At 30.7% G+C, this 20760-nt stretch overlaps 6 protein-coding genes across 7 annotated transcripts; 1 reads left to right on the top strand and 5 right to left on the bottom strand.

The window, feature by feature from the left end:
- The first annotated feature begins 135 nt into the window (after positions 1-135).
- Positions 136-989, top strand: LOC145761138 (uncharacterized). The gene has a single exon (XM_082574562.1). The coding sequence runs from the start codon at positions 314-316 to the stop codon at positions 839-841; it is 528 nt and encodes a 175-aa protein (XP_082430688.1). The 5' UTR covers positions 136-313; the 3' UTR covers positions 842-989.
- A 1093-nt stretch (positions 990-2082) lies between these two features.
- On the bottom strand, positions 2083-10944 carry LOC145746754 (DNA-binding protein SMUBP-2-like). 2 transcript variants are annotated; one of them, XM_082564833.1, is made up of 19 exons: positions 10803-10944; positions 10333-10514; positions 9834-9958; positions 9466-9640; positions 8840-8952; positions 8358-8518; positions 8199-8259; positions 7888-8045; positions 7118-7262; positions 6787-6961; positions 6225-6407; positions 6012-6099; positions 5444-5569; positions 5114-5185; positions 4591-4757; positions 4258-4390; positions 3164-4000; positions 2792-2944; positions 2083-2472 (listed from the first exon to the last, which is right to left on the bottom strand). In XM_082564833.1, exons 1-19 carry the CDS (start codon positions 10911-10913, stop codon positions 2290-2292), a joined length of 3348 nt encoding a protein of 1115 aa, XP_082420959.1. In that variant the 5' UTR covers positions 10914-10944; the 3' UTR covers positions 2083-2289. The 2 variants fall into 2 exon arrangements, with proteins under 2 accessions (XP_082420959.1, XP_082420958.1); XM_082564832.1 differs by having other exon boundaries at positions 2085-2472; positions 3164-4003.
- A 164-nt stretch (positions 10945-11108) lies between these two features.
- On the bottom strand, positions 11109-12255 carry LOC145743295 (LIX1-like protein). The gene has a single exon (XM_082561225.1). The coding sequence runs from the start codon at positions 12186-12188 to the stop codon at positions 11409-11411; it is 780 nt and encodes a 259-aa protein (XP_082417351.1). The 5' UTR covers positions 12189-12255; the 3' UTR covers positions 11109-11408.
- Positions 12256-12325: 70 nt separating this feature from the next.
- LOC145743286 (general transcription factor IIE subunit 2-like) lies at positions 12326-13456 on the bottom strand. The gene has a single exon (XM_082561213.1). The coding sequence runs from the start codon at positions 13334-13336 to the stop codon at positions 12497-12499; it is 840 nt and encodes a 279-aa protein (XP_082417339.1). The 5' UTR covers positions 13337-13456; the 3' UTR covers positions 12326-12496.
- Positions 13299-14214, bottom strand: LOC145743300 (cytochrome c oxidase assembly factor 7B-like). The gene has a single exon (XM_082561238.1). The coding sequence runs from the start codon at positions 14186-14188 to the stop codon at positions 13448-13450; it is 741 nt and encodes a 246-aa protein (XP_082417364.1). The 5' UTR covers positions 14189-14214; the 3' UTR covers positions 13299-13447.
- Positions 14215-14542: 328 nt separating this feature from the next.
- On the bottom strand, positions 14543-17254 carry LOC145750598 (ankyrin repeat and SAM domain-containing protein 6-like). Its single transcript, XM_082566671.1, has one exon. It carries the CDS (start codon positions 17186-17188, stop codon positions 14837-14839), a length of 2352 nt encoding a protein of 783 aa, XP_082422797.1. The 5' UTR covers positions 17189-17254; the 3' UTR covers positions 14543-14836.
- Between the last annotated feature and the right edge of the window lie 3506 nt (positions 17255-20760).

Here is a 20760-nt window from a genome sequence, read left to right as displayed (position 1 = left end):
ACAAACATAAAAAAGGGTTGGCAGTTATGAAATCTAATACATATAGTCAGACATTGTCTTTGTTTCAATTATGACGTCACAAATCACTCCGCAAAGAAAGACATATCCAATTATTTTTTTACTGAATATGTTTTCGCAATAACAACGCATAGCGAATGTTTTTGTTAGTTTAGGGCAAATTTTAGGGCCAAAAAATATAATTCAATGCAAAATTAGAACAAAATTAAGAACTACTTATTCAAATATATGCCCATCGAAGCTTAAACTTCGTTGAGAAAAAAATTACCGAAGAAAAATCGACTTAGAAAAAAAAATGCCTTCTGCGATTGAACAAACTTATCAACAAGATGTTGAGAAATTTGGACGGGCTGGCCAAGTTGGAAAAAGAGAGTTACCTTCCGTTAAGTTAGCCTACTACGCAAGAGCACCAAAATCTAACGTTTTTGGAACTATTTGGATGCCTATGAACGCTAGTAACCGAATTGTAACGGACAAAAACCAAGATGTCATGCACCTGTATTACTCGCGCCACCTGTACGATAAACCAGCGAAAAAGGGCCGCACTTCGGCACCGTTTAGGCTTGACAACAGACTCGACATTCCAGCAAAACACGAAACCGAAGACATGCCACCTAGAAAACCACAGGACGAACCCGACAGCGTAAAGGCAGCAATGTGGATGACAAATACCAATTCGCAAGCACCGTTTGCAAGTATTGGCAAGCCTACTTGCGGTTACTACTTTTCAAGACAAACTGACAACAAGAAACGACTGACTGGCATTCCGCCAACCAATACTGTAAAATGGAGGTCTCATAACACCAACAGCACACCAAATTAAAGAAAAAGCAGATTGTATATTATATTTTAAACGAATAAATCAATAAAAATCGTCAATTTTTTGTTATTTTTGTAATTTGTTTTAGCTAATAGTAATGCACTTAACAACAATTAAATTTTAATATATTTTTAAATCAAATAAAAGAACATGAAAACAATATTTGCTTTTTTCGAAGAATAGATAGAATTTATTTAATATGGTTTGGTTATTTGTACAGAAGGGTTTAAATTAAATAGTAATGAAAGTTATAAGTTTGCGTAGTTAGGCGAAAACCAATGTTTAATAGAACAATTAAATTTAGGAAAAAAATATCTAGCTAATTTAAATAGATTTTTAAAAAAGTTATAAATATTGGCGTAAAAATGCACGTATTAAATATTCAAATGTGCGTATTAAATATATAAACATTTCTAAATTTTAAACAGAATACCCTATGGGCACAAAATATCGCCATTTGATGCTTAAAGGGTTACCAAACGTATTTCGAATACACGTAACACAATACCACTTAATGTAAGCATTGACCCGAAAATAATATAGTTATTGTTGAGCATTATGTTCAACATATTATCTTATATCGAACTCAAGGCTCGTCAAGGACGAGTTTTTCATGGTAAATATAGACCACAATAGACTAGATAATTGCACTATTTTTTTAGACTCTTACAATTTCTTTTATAATAGCTTCAATATAAAAGAAAGGTATAGAAAGAGTAGTCTAGCCTTTTTAAAAATATATAAAGAAATGCCTTATGAAATCTTTAAAAAACACCAATTAAGAAAATCTTACAAAAACCCATAAATTTAAATTAAACACCTAAAAAATATAAACACTAACCAATAAAAATTTACACACTAACAAATAACAATTTACCAGAAGCATGGTGTAGTAGTCAGAACACTTCCTACACTACTTAAGGTCCAAGGTTCGAACCCTAGTGATCTAATGCTGTAGCAGCCTTGAGTGCTATAAAAGGTATGAACTCCTGTTGAGCCAATACTTAATAAGCAGTTTAATTATTGGGCAAATATTATCTATTATATGCCAAACTGCCAAAGATATATACAAAAAAAACACACTTAATTATTATTCTTATATTTAATCAACATAGCATTACACTTATTAAACTATATGCATAGTTATATAGCTACACACAACACACTATTTCACACATTTTATAAATAATCAAAAAAAAAACAGATTAAAATTTAATAAAATAAATACTAACACCATTTCTTTGTATATTTAGTAAATTTTTTAGTCAATATATTACAAAAAATAACAGTTTTGTTTAAGTTACTTAAATTAAAAATAATTATTTAGAATTAAATTTTTTTTTGATTCTTTTACAAAAATTTTATAGTTTTAAACCCAAAACTACACCAAAATATTTTTTTTTTTAATATTCCAACATTTTTAAAAATAAACAAACATACCATTAGATTAACTATGAAGTTTTTGAGTTATGTTTACGCTTATCTTGCATTTCTTTCACTTTGTCATTAAACTTTTTCTTAGTAGCAGCTTTTTGATGTTTGTCGGTGGATTTGCCTGCAGTGTTGTAAAGATAACCTCCCTTGCAAAACTGTTTTCTTTCCTTATTTCCAACTTTTGTACCACAGCCATGAACCTTTAAAAAAGTACGAAATTCTTTAAATATTTCACATTTACTAATGAATCAAAAGTTGTTTCCATAGTTAAATTTTTCAAACGTAACAAAAAATACAAAATTTTAAAATATAGAAAGCTACAACTTTTGAAATGGTAAAAAATACAAAATTTTAAATAATGAAAAATTCAAATTTTAAAATAAATAAAAAAACATTTATCAAAAAAGAATCGAAAATGAATTTAAATTTACCAAAGTTAGAAAAAAATACATATTTTTAAGTTGAAAAAATAATACTTTTTTTTTTTTTTTAATTACTACAAAAGGAATAAAGGGTTACCTCGGGTATGCAGTGTTTTAGGCAATATGTTTTATTGCAATACACACAATACTGCCCTATAGTGGTAATACTAGTTGAACAATTACTATTCCCACATTTGTTGTTCGATGAAATCGCTTCATTTATTAAATCATCAAAATCATCGGAAGCAACCTAAAATAAACCATATATAAGTTTACGAAAAAATTATAAAATTTAAAAAAAATTGAAGTTCAAGAATTATACGGTAATTTTGTATAAAAACTTTAACATTTTATTACCCTTACATATAATCAGTATAAATACCTATTAAAAAACATTGTTTAATTAAAAAATAATAATAAAGCCTATAGTAGGTGATTTATATTTATTACGAAAACAAACAAAAACTACCGTAGGAGTTGCAGATTGTTTTCCGCTTTTTTTCTTTTTATTTTTTCCACTTTTTTTAATTTCAACATTTTCAATTTTTTTCTTATTTTCTTCCTGCATTTTAGCTTTTAATTTCATTGATCTCTCGCAATGCAATAAATGAATTTGTAAATTGTCTTTAGGTAAATTCTTATCACAAATTGAGCATTTTGAATACAAGTGTTTATTACTGACAAGATTTAAATTTTCACTAATCTTTTTGGAATCATTTTCCTGTATATTTAATTTAGGATTTGCTATAACTTCAGTTTTACTTTGATCGGTATGTAATTGCTTTACAGAAACTTGAACAACGGTTTTATTAGATGCATCAGAAAGCAAAGTGTTCTTATTTTTCCTGACATTTTTAATTGGAATTTCGGAGTGTTGTACATCAGCTGTAAGATTGTCATTTACAAATGCAACTTCATCTTTATTTATACCAAATTCCTTTAAAATTGTATCGGATTTAACTTGAGCTATTTCATCAGAACCTTGGGTTGAAGATTTTGATTTTAAGTTGACGATAATACGCCGATTTTTACCCAACCCAACACTGTTTGTTGTTAGTTTTAATTCCCGACACACCTCATGAATGGTGCTTCTTTGAAAACCAGTTAACTGGTTTGAAAACACCATTTCTGAACCATCTTCAGACACCACATATTCATCATTATTCGGTAAATTGGTCTTTTTGTTTTCAATTTGAGAAGTTATTATTTTTCGATATTTATTTTTGTTAGATTGGAATTCCTCTTCTTTTTGTTTTTCTTTTAGCTTTTGATCAACAATTTGCTGCTGAGATTTTAAAGGTTGTTGCTTCTTAAAAATAAAAAATTATGTATTAAGATATTAAATTTAACTTCATTTTATATTGCAAAATGCTGGTTAATTGATTTAAAAATTTTTTTAATTTACAAAATTTTTTTAGGAACTTACAAACTTTTTAGGAACTTACAAAAATTGTTTTTAAAAAAAATCTAAATTTTGTTATTTACCAAATTACTAGTTGTTAATTTAACAAATAATACGGTTAACTTTAACATAATATTGGATAAAATAAAAGAAAGTTATACCTTTATATTTGCGTCATCAAATTTAGGTGAAGTAAAAGCATATTTATTAAGAACATTAATATCTGCATCAAAGTTATCATATTCAAATCCACTTTTAATCTCACCTTTAATTGTCATGTGATCAATTAAGGTTCTGTGATACAAAAAAACGACAAAAATTATGTTTTAAAAACTTTTAAAAAGGCAAACAAAATTAATCCTAGATAACATCAATTTTTTTTTTAATTTAATCTGCAAAAAATGGTGTTAATCAAAAAAAATTAATCAGAAAAATTTTCCAAATTGTAAACTTGTTAAAAAGTTATAATATTAGTAAATTAAAATAGAACTTACTCTATAAAATTATGTGTTGACACAGTTTGCACATCACACACAACACATAAATGTCTTCGTGCACGAGTAACAGCTACATTTAATCTTCTATCGTCGGCAAGGAAACCAACTTGACGATGTTCGTTTGAGCGAACTAAACTCAACACAACCGCTTCCTTTTCTCTACCCTGGGTATATTTAAAAATATAAAAAAATAAGGCTTGCAATCTATTATAATATAGCTTGATGAACAATATGTTTAATTTCTAGTATATAAAATAAATAAAACAGCTTTTAAATGCTTTTAAATGTCAATTTAAAAGCCAACTCTAAAGAGGGTTATTGACTAGTAACATAAAAAAAGAAACTAACTTAAAAAGTGGTCAATATTAATTATACCAACATTTTGTCGCATCAAATTTTAAAGTATAATGTGATTGTCATTATTTAATATGATATACAACATGATAAACTAATATACAGCTGTTTCAATTTTAAAAAGTTCTATTTTAAAACTGTATATATTAAAACAGTTTAACTTTACCTGGAATCCATCCACAGACCTTATCTCCAAACTTGAATATTTCGGGTGAAATAAAAGACGAAGTAAATCAACCTACAATTTAAATTACAACTTTAGAAAATTAAATATGAAATAAATTATGAATTAAATTAAAAATTAAATATGTGCAATACTGACATAATGTTAATAGAATGTTCATCCTATACTGCACAAATTACAATTGAATTGTAAATTATAGGTAAAGATTGGTTACAGATGTATATTAAATTTTTAAATCCACATAAGCTAGCCAATACATTCTTTAAAAATTTATAACAAAAAATTTGCTTTTAATTTTTTCTGTAGGTTTACCTGTAGATTATATGGAGAAATAACAGCAATGTCTTTAGCTTTAACACCACTTTCAAGCAGTTGAATAACATGTTGATAAACAATTTTTACTTCACCGATATTTCCTTTCGAATCACATTCATCTGCCTAGTAATATTTTAAGTTAGTTATTAGGTTAAAGCACTGTACATTACAAACAAGGGCTCAAACTCTGATGTCTCTTGTCTCTTTTTTGGATATATTTATCCTTAATGTAGAAAGGCCGACCTGACAGCCAAAACATAAGTTAACGTCAGCTACCTCATCAACCAGCCTTGAGTTGCCTTGGCAGTTTAAGATGTTAGAGATCATAATTGTCTGACAATTAACCAACAGATTTTGAAAATTAAACCAATGATCTCATGTTGTGAATCCAAAAGCTCTACCCACTACATCCCACCACTTTAGAAAAGTCTCAATTGAATAATATTTAAAAAATTGAACAAACTACCCTAGACTGGGCTGGGGTATTAAAAGTTACCGCAAAATTACATTAAAAAAATATTATTTTGCAGACCAAGAAAATAAAGGTAAGGATCTCATAATCTACCTCTACTTCATGCATGTTACATCCTGTAGTGTCAATCAATACCAAAGCCTCATTTGTAGTTTCATTACTTTCTACATTTGGTAAATCACTAAAAAAAAGGAAAAGTTAAATATTTTTGCAGTAAAATACAAAAAAATCCAATAAACTGTTTTATTTAAAATTGTTTATTTATTTTACCCAATTAAAAAATAGTTAATGTTTAAAATAACTAACCTTAACAAGTGATCTTTTACAGATGAGTCTGCCGTTAACTTTCCATCGTACATCTGATTAGATGCCCACTCCATGATGTCATAATTCATTCGATACTGCTGAGTCAGCATACTTACTACTGAGTCACCATGTAATTTAATTTGTCGTTCAAGGAGTGATAACGACAATCCATTTCCTGCTGCACTGTGAAATATTTAAAGCTTTCAAAATTTGACATAAAACTGTAAACTAAAAAGGGTTTTGGGTTCAATTCCCACTGCTCTTATGCTGTATTGCCCTTGAGTGCGGAGGTATAAACGGTATAAACTACTGCTGAGCCAACACTTAATCAGCAGTTTAATTATCATGCAATTTTAACCAATAATATCCCAAACTGTCAAAGGCAACTCGAGACTGGGTCGGGGGAACAAATAGTACTCTATGTTTAGGTCATTAAGTTGACCTTCCTACAACGCCTACAACGAAGATAAATAAATATAAAAAAATTTACTGATAGTAAGTTCGACCTTCTAATATCAAGGATAAAAAAATATAAAACATTTTACAAAATAAGAAAACTTACTTGTGGGAAATAATAGTAGGTGGAAGTTGTAAATGATCACCAGCTAATATCAACTTAAAAGTTTGAAGTAGTGGTAACCAACATGCAGCTTCTAATGCCTGCCCACATTCATCAATTAATAAAACATCTATAAAATCACGAGGAAGGTTCTTGATTGGTCCATACATATGAGCCCCTGTGATGTAATAATTGGTAAAACAAAGATGATAACTATATTGTCTAGTAGCTGATAAATTAAAACCTATTTTATAAGTATATATAATTTTCAAAAAAAAACGCTTCTGGTATTTTTAAAATTAAAAACCAATAAAATACATATTTAAATGCTGACCAACATTTGTAGCTAGAATGACATCAGCTGATTTTAAAATATCTCGTTGTGCATTTATTCCCCTTTTTCTTAACTCGGTGAAAAGTAATTTCTTTTCATTTCGTAAAGAAGTAAACTGCTTTCCACGACTTTTCTTCATTTTTACCTAAAAAAAGTAACAGAATAATTTAAAATATAAAAAATTATGAAAGATTTTAAATAAAAAAGTTTTGTAAAAATGACATTTTTTTCTGCAAATCAAAAAACATTTTATAGAAAATCTAATTTTCAGAGATTTTTAAAATAAAATACAAACTTCTAAATCATCAATTTCTTTTCTAATATAGAATAATAGCCCTGGAATAATAGTTATTTTATATATCATCAGCTTTAAATGCAACACATAAGGTCGTGGGTTCAATCCCCATTGATCTCATGCTGTAGCGTCCTTGAGTAAGGCGCTATAAACGGTATGAACTCCTGCTGAGCCAACACTTAATCAGCAGCATAATTAACGGGCAATTATAGTCTCTATAATATCCCAAACTGCCACAGGCAACTCGAGACTGGGTCGGAGTAACTGATGTTATTCTATGTTTAAGACGTGCATTTGACTTTCCCACATCGAAGATAATGATATATACAAAAAAAAATAGAAAAAATTATGAAAGATTTTAAATAAAAAAGCTTTGTGAAAATGACATTTTTTTTTGCAAGTTTACAAACATTTTATAGAAAATTTATCTTTTAGAACCCATTTAAAAAAAATTAAATTTCAATATAATACAAACTTCTAGATCATCAATTTCTCTTCTAATATCTTTAATAAGTGAAGTATTATCATGTTTATCAATAAGAGCATCCAACGAAACACATTGAACATTATCATCTAACATTCTGGCAGGGTGACCTAATCTCACTATTTTCATTTTACGTGAAGTCAGTTTATCTAAAATTAAAAACCAAATATTTGTTCATTAAAAAATGGAAAAGTCTATATAGTTTATAATTAGTGGCAAAAGTAGAATTAAAAATTTAATTTTTTATTTTAAAAAACTTTTAAAATTTAGTAAACAATTTGCTAATTAGAAGACAAACTTACTTTTTGTTAATTTTTCCACTAAATTATCGACAGCAACATTAGATGGAGCACATGCTAATACCTAATAAAAATATATATAAAAATTAAATAAGGCATTTGGCTAAGACTTAAAAATTAAAATTTTCGAATTTACTAAAATATAACAAATTTTAAAGTTACTTTTTTGTTTGAAAACACAAGTTGCATTATAATTTCAACCACTACTGTTGTTTTCCCCGTTCCAGGAGGTCCATGTATAATAGACAATTCATTTTGTTGTAATGAAGATTTAACTGCAGTTCTTTGACTATCATCCAATCCTCTATTAAAAAAGATAACCTCTAAAAAATAATTTTAATAAATTTCAAATTTGATCATGCCTATAACAGTAAAAATTCAGTAAAAGCAAATTTTTATCTTGAAGTTAGTTTGGGAAGTTATGTATTAGTAATTAAATTAAAATTTAATAAAACATTTTGTAGGTTATCTTTATTATATCTATCAAGTATTTTAGCATTACATTTTAATTATTATTTTTTATAGAAGGAAATTAGATAATAATTTACATAAAAAGAAGATTATTAATAAATTTAGAACTTTAATTGACCCATTTTTATTTATATATTTAAATTTTTACGAATACAATTTTTTTTAAAATAAACCTTTCAAAGAAGGTGAAATTGTAGGTGCAGCGTTGCCAAACAAAATTTCAATTAAATGTTTTGATTTTCCATTTTCACAAGTCCTAAGTTGTTCCATACCTTTCTTAAGTCTCCTGCAAAATTATTTTCAGTATTTCAAATAAATGGACTTTAATATTATGTTATGTATTTAATTTTTGGCCCCATTCTTTTAATTGGGTTGCATTTTAGATATTTTTTGTTTTTAATTATCCTTGATGTAGAAAGGCTGACTTTACAATAAAACATAGCCTTACATTTGTTACCTTGACCCAGAATCAAATGACTTATAGATTATAATTGTACATATCAAATGTTATAGATTATAATTGTACATATATTAATAAGGTAACTGGTTTTTGGTTTAGTAGAAGTTTATACCATTTGGAGCATTTTACACAAAGGCACTACAGCATTAAAGCAGTGGGGATTAAACCCCAAACCCCATGTATAGAAGCCAAGCGTTCTATACACTACACCACATTAATAGCAACATACTGGACATTTAACTGTAATTTTAAGCAAAAAGTATAAAATTGTAATGCTTTTAAAAAAAAATACTGTTTGCAATAAAAAAGTCTTATTAATATTGAATAATATGTAAATACTTGTAAGTAATTTCTGATGAGACTTTCACAATGCCAACATTATTGTGTTTATATTTCTGTAAGTTTTCTTGTATTTCTGGATCATCAAACACAACTGAGATATGTTTATCTGATGAATGGTTCACAATTCCTGTGAATTTATCTTCTGTATGTTGATACAATTTGACAATGTCACCTAAAAACAAAAAATTACAACTGACAGAAAATTAGACAAAATTCTAAATTATTTTTTTTAGACAAAAATTCTAAAAAATAGTAAAATTTTAATGCTTTGGAAAATTTTAATTTCACCTAAAAAAAACGTTTCTAGTACCAACACCATAATTTAGCACAAAAAAGACAAAGATTTAAATTAAAAAACTACTAACCATTAGAAATAACATTGAATGGTAAAATCTTGTCCTGTCTTCTTAAAGCAAAGGTGGCAATAGTTCTTCCATAAAGACCTGAGTTTAATGAACTTACTTCAAGGTCTGTTACTAATAAACCCCTCCTGGAAAAATTAAATAAATAAATCATAGGTTTGCATGTTTAACGCAATTTAATTATTACAGATTATAATAAAACTTTTTTTTAATATATTTATTTATCTTTAATGTGGGAAGGTCGACTTCATGACCTAAACATAGAGTAACACAAGTTACCCCGACCCAGTCTTAGAGTGACCTTGGCAGTTTGGAATATTATAGATTATTATTGCCCAATAATTAAGCTGCTAAATAAGCATTGTCTCAGCAGGAGTTTTATAAACTAAAATCTACTTAAACTTTAAAAATTATTGGTTTGTTATGACAATATTACTAAGATTACCAAGTAAAATTAATTATTTATATTTGTATTAGTGAAATTAAGTAAAATGAAAATTACCTTTTTAAGGTTGCTTTTGAGTAAATTGTATTATCAGCATCTTTTTGTTCAATCTCAGCTTCATGTTCTTGCTCCAATAATTCAAGCTGTTTTTCAACAAATTTTTCCATTTTAAATTTTAAGGAAAAATATTCTTGACTTTTCAAGTAATTTGGATAAGTAGAGTATGAGCCAGATGATATCTAAATAAAATGTTATTGATTTTATTTAAATAAATAAAACTGATAAAAAGTTGCTACTCAACGAGCCAGAAATAATATCACTGCTCTGATATTGATAGAGTAAATACAAGCACCAAGGTTTGAGTACTAAAAATCTTTCAAATTGGGCATTTAAAAATCCTTTATACCTGTAATAAAAGCTACAATAATAGTAAAACATATAAAAAAAGAGAAGTTAGCTTAGTTTAATCTATTTAGCTTAGTTAATTATGCTTAATATCACAAAACCCAAAATAACATAAAATATACCTGTACGACTGATATTTCCTTTCTCAAACCAAGTTTTTTTAAATTTATCAACTGTCTACATGCCTTCAAAATAGGGTAAAATTTTTTTATGTACAAATCCCCTTTCAGCATTTAAACACCACCTTAACCTACTTTACCAAACCTAAAAACACAAAAAGAAATCATTACATTTAAAATAATATATTTTAGAAAAAAATGATTGCCTTCAAAAAACAACATAATAATACTGATAAAATACCCAAAGTACATAATAACAACATTAAATATATAAGTATTATACAAGTAGCACTATTATCAAATTGCAGCCTTGAATAAGATATAAAATTCAGGTAAATAATGACATAAAATTGCAAGAAAAGTAAGTGTAATATGTGAAAAAATAAACAGTGATTTTAGTAAGTACACATGAGTTCAACAATAAATATACAAAATTTAAGTGGCTGTTAGTACATTATAAGTAAATAAGCATAAAAAGTATATACCAAAATTGTTCAAAAAAGAAATACAAATTATCAAGCAATATAAATATTTATATGAGACCAAAAATTAAAAACAAAATTTTGTGTGAAAAATTTTTAGCATTTGAAGGAGAAACAAAATTCTAAATTATTGTTCGTTTATTTTCTTTTGAGCAATTACCAAAATCTCCAGTTTTTCTTTCGGAAAACGCAATTCTTTTCCATTTTCTCTCAGATCATCCAATTCTTTTCTCGTGTTATCAAGTTCATTTTTAATCGTGTTTTCTTCTTGATTTTCTCTTGCCACCCAATCCAAAGCCATTTGTTCTCTCATAGCCGAGTCAATACTCCTCATCGAGTAATGTTGAACCACCTCATTTCTAAAGCAATTTCGTTTCTGCATTGCTTTTAAACTTCCGTTCCAATGCAGCAACTGAAAAACAGCAACTCCTTCTTGAAATTTCAACATACTCTGTCCCTTATAAGATTCGAGCATGTTTTTAAAAGCAGTCCTCGATTTCTTAAACTGCGCTTCGTCATTACTTTTTAGTTGGAATGAAATAACAGAATCTGAAAGAATTTGTTTAATTTTGTTTGCATCGAGGACACTCGAGGGGTGCTCATTTAAAACTGAATGCATGAGTGCAATTTTCGCTGCGCTTTGTTTCGCATTTTTAATATTTTCCGCAACTTCAAAATTCCCAAAGCAAGAACCACCTGGAAGATTAACATAGGAGACAAAAGAGTCTAGATTCTCTTCGTAGGTGATCTTTGCTCCAGAGTTTGATCCCCTGGAATGTTTCATCTGCCAGAACTCCTGAAGAGCTTCCACCGCATCGATATCCCTGTTTGTTTGCTCTGAATGTTTTCGGAAACTGTTAACAACAGCATCAACAGCTTGAATTAACACCTCGTTTTTATTATTCATTTTAAACGTCTAAATTTAAGAAAAAAGAATTTAAAAAATAAAATTATAAAGAAATATGTTTTTTTTATTAATTTCTGAATATTTTAAATTGCTAATTTTTTGAAAAATAATATAAACGTAATGCAACTTAACAAACAGTATTTCATTAAAAAATGTTGAAAAATAATAAATAGCGAGCAATTTAAAAATTATTCCATTTGCAAAGTAATCAAAATAAAAACCTCTTCTTGCCTTTTTTAACTTTAAAAGTTAAACGTTAAATATGATTTTTTTGTTACTATTTAATTGCAAATAAAAATTAAATTTTTTTATTTTTTGGATTCAGAATAATCTTGTAAAACCCCGTCTAAATGGTCATTATGTGCTTTAAACTTGCGTTTACGATTCACTTTCCTACGTTTTTGTACCGGTGCAATGTCGGTATTATCTTGTACCGACACTATCCCATTGTGATCTAAATATTCTTTTATTTTATTATCGTCAATTGAGTCTACTGCGATCCCACGCCAAAGTTTTTGAAATTCTTCATCAATTCTAACCTCACAACTCTTGTCGTTGTAAAAAACAATTTCTTTTTTGTCATTTCGGGTGACGATAATTATTTTATTAGCGAGCGCTTTAAGGCATTTTTTCGCTTTGGGTAATCCCTCGATTATATCATCCACAAGAATCCCACCTAAGCCTCTCTGGTCGTGTCGATCAAGTAATTTTAACAACGCCTTTTTGTCTCTAATATTATACTTCGGTTTAAAACAGAATTGTATTTCATTTCTCATATGATCGTTTACAACTTCTATTTTCGGATTATTCACTAAGGCCTCGTTTAGAAGCCAGTTTTTGTGAACAGTTGATATCGTGTCTTCAAGTCGACATTCATCTAATATTTCACTCAATGTTAAGGCATGAGTATCGCCATTTTGATGCCTAACTTTCATATGGTTGACAATCTGAGCCAGCAACGCAAATTTATGTTTATTAGCAGCCGGTCGTTGAAGCCCAGCAACGGAAGTTATGGGTTTGCTTTCTGGTCGAACCAATTTACGACTTGGTACTGGCGAGCCACGTTTTACAGTTGCTTTTTCAACAACCGGTAACGATAGAGCTCGGTTTTTAAATGCTTCACGTTGTCTTAGTAAACTTGGATCCATTTTGGCTTATCACAAAAAATAATTTAATAATCCTAATTTCCTGTAAAAACACACAACAAAAAATTAGTTTTAAATTAAGAAAATTTGGCTTTTCATATTAATAGTAAACAATTATTCGTCCCCAAAGGTTAACGAAAGGGCATCTTGAGCATAATTGTCCCGCATATCTGCATATTTTTTCGCTGATTTCAAATCTTTTTCCACTCCATCTCCACGGGCGTACATAATAGATAAATTATGGCAAGCACGGACGTCACCCATTTCACAAGCTTTGTCAGCATAATGAGCTGACAGCTTTAAATTCTTTGTTTTCTCGTCACCAAAATCGTTCATGTAAAATTGGGATAACAAGGTGCACCCATGCCTATCTTGTAAGCTGCATGCCCTTTTAAAAGCATTTATAATAGTTGTAGGTACATTTTCTTTGCTTTTTTCAGCAATTATTTCTTTGTTTTGGTTTCGAAATTCTTCATCGCATAACAAAATCCCGTAATTACAACAAGAAATTGAAAGACGGTCGTTTTTGCCTTGGTCAGTGTAAAGTTCTTGGGAACAGGCAGTATGATAACATTTAAAAGCTTCAAGTTTGCTTTTTTCGAGGCCGCCCTTTCCTAACATATGAAAATGTCCTGCTTTAGTACAACATGGTGCATCTTTAAACTGAGTACAACATTCTCTGTACACAGTCCCAGCTTCCTTAAATTTTTTACGAATCGTTTCAAGAAATTCGCCAAGACGATAACAGCTGTCTTGTTGGTGTTCCCTATGACAACCAAACATAAATTCAATTTCGGTGTTTTTCAAGTATTCCTTCACTTCTTCTTCATTAGAGAAATCAACTAACCCAGCCATAATTAATATTTTTTTCTAATTTTAGAATATATCTAAAAGATAAAAAACAAAAAGTTAGGTAAAATTTTACTGCGAAAATGCACATTGTCAAAAAACAAGAAATAGAAGAAAGTTTTACAGATAGTTCAGATTTGCATATTCACTAAAAAATACTAGTACCCAATTTGGTTTTCATGTATGTAAAATGGATGCAAAACAGAAATTTAGGAAAACTTATATTAAACCTTTAGAAATTATGAATTTAATAATCCAGACAAATACTTTGCAAAAATAAATAAAATATTAAAATGATAATACTAATTTAATCAACCAAAAGTTAAATGTTTTTTAAAAATCTATCCAAGAAAGGCACTTCAAAATAAAAATTTTGGTAAAATAAAAAAATAATTTAAGGCAAAATTTGACTTATTTAAATAACGTAAATATGAATAGTTTGTAACATAATTTGGCAAAAATAGTCTAAAAAGGTAAAAAGGAATATTTTACAACTCAGAAACATATCATGATGACCTTGGAAATAAAATCTAATACTTTAAAAGTTACAACAACAGTAACATGTTAAGTGTGTAAAATTCCACTATAAAAGAATATGTTGTATAAAATTCAAAATAAAACTAGTTAAAATAAAATGCTACAGATGGTAAAAAATTAAGGCCAAACTTTACTGGAACTGGTTGAATTTCGTTTGTTTGAAGATGTTCTTGTATCCTGTTTTAAGTCATCAACGTTATCCTTTCCGACATTTATTTGACTAATTGCTTGCAAAATCTGTTGCCTTGGCAACTCCTGGGTAATTCCCAACTCTGATAAATCGTTGTAACTTAAAGTCAGAAAAGCTGCCATGTCAATTTCCTGATGCTCAAAAATCGGTCGGTATCTTTCCAAAGATAATTTTCTTAGAATTAAACTCAAATCATTTAAATCCTCGCTGTTTATACTTTGAGGTGCTCTACTGCTCCGTTTGGACGAAGTGTCAGAGAATCTATCCCCCACTCGATGTCCTCTTGGAGTCTGAGGTGGAGTTAAAGTAGAACTTGTGCTGTGGGAAGATGCAATAGATCCTGCCTTGCTGCTTCTCCGGCTTCTTCTTTGTGCTTGCTGAGCGTTGTAGGAAAGTTGTTCAGCTGACATTGCCCCCCGAATTTTACCAGTAGCCCCATCCACACTATTCGAAGAAGAAACATGTTTTCTTTGATTCTTTTTAGCAAGACTTGTAAGTGCAGTGTCTGAATGCCGATCACCTGAATGAAAGTCACCTTTAAGATGAGTAAACTTGACCGATGTTGCGCCATCAGAAGAATGAGGCGAGTTGTTATTGTTATTGTGTGGGTTGTAACGACCTGAACTAGTTGGCGAATGATGGAGGAACTTGTGAGGTCTAACAACACTCCTACTTACTGAGCTTTCCCCGCTGCTGTTCAAACTATTTGACATCGAAGTTTTGGACCCAGAGGTTTTGCGCTGGGTCTCCATTGTCTGTTTGTCAACCCCAGTTAAAGTTTGAAATGGGGGTGTTACTGGCCCCAGTTTGTCCTTTGGAAATTGGGTAGTAGGGGTTGTCATGGAATAAGGGTCGCCCATTGTGACGTTGTTTCCGTTACTAGGGTTAAACATTGGGGTATCTTCTTGTTCATCTGATGCAATTAAAGTTTCTTCGAATGAAAGTTTATTCGGGAAAATACTGTTCTTAAAAGTTCGCGTTAACTTCATTCCTTTCATTGTTCTTGTCACTTTCGACAACCAATCACCTCTCTTTTTACTTGGGGACAATCCGGTCTGGTTTGTTTTAGCAGATTCACCCAATAAAGAAGTCCCACTGCCACTTCCCCATGCTTTAGTTAGTTGTGTCACATTTGGGGAATCACCATTTGCAGAAGGTTTTGGTTGCATTGCCTTATCAGCAAGTAATCTAAATAATGTCGTGTCTGTTAGGTTTATAAGCATTGCCATATCAAACGCTGTTACCCCATTATGAGCTGGTATATGAACATTGGCTCCACATTTTATTAGAAGAATAGCGGCGTTAGTTTTTCCATAGTATGTCGCCTGCATTAAAGCGGTCCACCCATTCTCATAATCTCTAGCATCAATGTCGGCTCCATGTTTAATCAAAAGTTGAATCATTTGCAGTTTACCAGTTATACTTGCGTACATTAATGGAGTGGCACCATCAGACGAAGATTTGTTTGCTTGGGTTCCGTCGTTGGTCAACAAACCTAGAACTTTTTGGTAATCTCCCTCTTTCACAGCTGTAATAATACTGTCAGTTTTGTCTGCGACCCGTTCTGGTTTATTGGTTGTTTTCCGATCCAAATACCCCCTTACTTCTCTCATTTCACAGTCAGTAGCAATCTCCAACGCAGTTTTTCCTTTTTTGTTTTTAAAATTTGGGTTCGATCCTTTGTCAACTAATAACCGAGCCATTGGAACTTGGCCAGTTAAAGCCGAGAGCATTAATGGGGTCCATTCAGTATATTTAAAGTACTGATCTGGGGGGATTCCCCTTCTTAGCAGTGTCCTTAATGAGTCATCCCTTCCATGCATGGTTGCCACGGAAATCGATGAAGTAAAACATGTTACACTTTCCGATGTGTCAAGCGTGGTACCGTTATCAAATAATAAATCCACCATTTTACTATACCCACCATAGATGGCTAAAGTTACACAGTTTATACCCATTGTGGTCACAATGTTAATGTTCGCTTTTTTGTTTAATAAATGAAGTGCAACATTTTCGTGACCGTGCCGCGATGCCTGCATTAAAGCAGTCCATCCATATAAGTTCTGACGGTCCAAACTAGCTCCCCTAATAGCCAGCAGTCTAACTACACCTTCGTGGCCATTTGCTGCCGCGATATGAAGCAAACTATTACCATCAATGTCAGTAGTTTCGACCGAAATACCTTGATCCAACTTTAGTTCAACTTTTTGAGGATCGCCGTCTCGTACGGCCTGGACTAAAGTTTTAATATTGTGAGGCACGCTAAGCGACGCATCCATTTCTTTAAATCATTATTCTATTATTATTCTAACTTAATTTAATTTGTTTATTATATAACGTTGTTGTTTACAGTTTTTATCACAAAAAGTAATTTTCGTTTAATTGTTACTCTGCTGCTGTTGGTGAACGTTACCAGCACTTCACAAATGTCGTTTATCCTCAATAGATTATTTCTTGTCATAAAAATATCCTCCTAAATTAGCGTGTTGCCTTAGGTGGGCACAATTAACCGAAAAAGTAACTCCTTTAAATAGTGATTTGTTACACAATACGTTAACTTCGTTAACTTCATTTAGGGAAATTAAATGCAATGTAACTAAAGTTATCGATAACCGTTAATGCTTGTTCACACGACATGGTAATGTTGCGTTGCGTTACGTTTCTTTGCCAAAATAGGGATTCCTTTTTTAAATTTTAATTAAAAATATCTAATATAAGAAAATCGTTTACAAAATCTTGCGAAAATTGCGGCTACCCGATCCCGCCTGCCCCATCCCGCATACCCCAATATCCTACCCACCCCACATACCCTTACCTCTAACCTACCCCGCCTACCCTTCCCTCTTGCCTTCCCTTTCCCACCTTACCTTGACCCTGATTCTTCCATCCCGTAAGTGAAAAGAGACATCCAACCACAGAAGGAGCTCCTTCCACTTGTCCAGCAAAAACAGCTTTCATCTAGAAAAACAAAAAGGCATTCATACCGGTTCCATTTGTTAGATAGGGCTGTTAATGAAAACAGGAAAGTTAAAAGATACAAATGATTAGAACGAGCCCGTACATATGATCTCGAAATTATGAAGTGCCATAAAACGCTATACCCATAAAAATAACATTTTGTTTGTGGTGCCTAATTCAAATTTATTTTACAAAATTATTACGCACCACAAGTAGTAAGATATTTATTTAGAAGATGTAGAGGCAAATGTGCAATTATCTGTGGGGTCCCCCCGCAACAATTTTAACTACTGTCTGATGACTTTAGCTGAAAGGGGACGTGCCATATTACACTTGATTATGTTGATACGGTAAAAAAGCGAGAATGCTTTCCAAAAACCATGACCTATTAAATGTTGCGAAATAGCGCTGATATATTATTTATCAACTTAGATTATAAAAATTAAGATAACAAACTTATTTTAACGGAAGTACAATTTAACGAAAGTTAACTGTTTAAATATATTCAACAAAATTATTACTCACCACAAATAGTAAGATATTTATTTAGAAGATGTAGAGGCAAATGTGCAATTATCTGTGGGGTCCCCCCGCAACAATTTTAACTACTGTCTGATGACTTTAGCTGAAAGGGGACGTGCCATATTACACTTGATTATGTTGATACGGTAAAAAAGCGAGAATGCTTTCCAAAAACCATGACCTATTAAATGTTGCGAAATAGCGCTGATATATTATTTATCAACTTAGATTATAAAAATTAAGATAACAAACTTATTTTAACGGAAGTACAATTTAACGAAAGTTAACTGTTTAAATATATTCAACAAAATTATTACTCACCACAAATAGTAAGATATTTATTTAGAAGATGTAGGGGCAAATATGCAATTATCTGTGGGGTCCCCCGCCACAATTTTAACTACTGTCTGATGACTTGAAGGGTACGTATCATATAACATTTAATAATATATGATATTATATTGAAAGATAATTTTTACGCAAAAGTTATAACTTCGGTAATCAACGACAAGCGGGTTAACAGTTTGGTGGCCACCTTTGGATATTATAATTTATATTAGCTAGGTAATTAACTTTTCTGAATGTCCACCCAAAGTTTAAGTGACAGTCTTTATTTATATAAACTAATTAATGTGACTACAATAAAACCATCCTATATGAACTCACTGAAGTAGTTTGACCAGCAGCGTGCCTACCTCTATCTTAAATGCCTACCCTATGTTAAGTGCCTACCCAAAGTTAATCGTTGACGTTAAAATTGAAATAAAACAATCCTTTCGCATCAAATCGCAGTTTGGTTGAACTTTTAAATGAAAAAATAAATATTCTACAAAATAGTTATCTAGCGCGAGCTTGCAGTTATTAAATCTGGCCATAAGAATGTGGCACACAGGGGTTGTGACGTCATTTCCACCAAGTTACCCACCTTTTAACTTCACCCTGCCTACTACATCCTTGTCCAGCAAAAACAGCTAACATCTAGAAAAACAAAATAAGTCTCATCACCTCAACAATTTTAACTAATGTCTTAGGTCTTATGACTTCAGCTCATAAACAAACTAGCACGAAAAGCAAAATTATGACATATTATATAAGACATTTTTTACTTTTAAAGTATTTTTAATTAGGTAGGCTGTATTTGAAAAATTCTAACAAGTTAAGGTTATGTTGCTAAATTTTATCAGCCAAAAACGGTTGATATTAGCTGACAAACACTTACAAGAAAAAGACAAGTCAACTGAGTGTTAGTTACTGAAGAAAAATTAGAACAGTAAGTTTTGCTAAAACTTAATATATCACCGGCAGCGTGGTGTAGTGGTAAGAACACTTGCTACACCACACATGAGGTCGTGGGTTTAATCCCCACTGCTCTCATGCTGTAGCGCCTCTGAGTAAGGCGATATAAACGGTATGAACTCCTGCTGAGCCAGCACTTAATCAGCAGCATAGTTATCGGCCAATTATAATCTATAATATCCCAAACTGCTAAGGCAACTCGAGACTGGGTCGGAGTAACTGATGTTACTCTATGTTTAAGTCGCGCATTCGACTTTCCCACATCGAGGATAAAGATATATACAAAAAAAAAAAAATATCTGACAATTGTGTTGGGTATTATATAAAAAAATCGTCCTAATCACTAAACGTCACATGGGTTAAGACACATATGTATATTATACATCATTAAACTATAAATACTGAATATTCTTGTTGACATTTTCTATGTGTTTTTTTAATTTAGAATTCCAAGCAATTTTTATTATAACGTACAGTATACATAAGTACTTGTACCCCTGGCAACAAATATTAGTGTTTGCTGCCTTTTTTAACAAAACTTAGACTGTTAACAAATACCTAAAAAGTAACAACTGTCTTATATAAAATGGCTAAATTTTGCTATTAATGCTAAGTTTGCTTTCTGCAAAAAATAATTTAAAAAAACAACAACAAACGGCTTGGAAAGGACAAAATAAGGTTATTTTCCTATGTCTGCCAGCATTTGAACTTACGACGATGACGTCGTGCGTCACGTGACTCCCAAGCGTAGGGACTTTCCCTATTTACAATATTTTAACTGCAAATCCCAATATCTCGAAAACTATATTATCAATTTTTAAAATAATGGTATTCTCGTGCAAGTTGGAAAAATTCCGACATAGTTGAAAAACGAACTCTGCGACCACACCATATCAATTAAATTTTTACGCAAAAATTAACTTCGTTAATTAACGATTAGCGGGTTAACGGTTTGGGGCCCACATTTGTGTGTTAGAAACATTTATATAATTTTTTTTCGTATATAAATTTATCTTCGATGTTGGAAAGTCGAATGCGCGACTTAAACATAAAGTAACATCAGTTATTCCGACCC

This window comes from Corella eumyota, chromosome 1, assembly GCF_963082875.1.
Source record: "Corella eumyota chromosome 1, kaCorEumy4.1, whole genome shotgun sequence".
Lineage (NCBI taxonomy): Eukaryota > Metazoa > Chordata > Ascidiacea > Phlebobranchia > Corellidae > Corella > Corella eumyota.
Note: the sequence above shows the minus strand (reverse complement) of the source record. Positions and strands in the feature narration are given on the sequence as shown.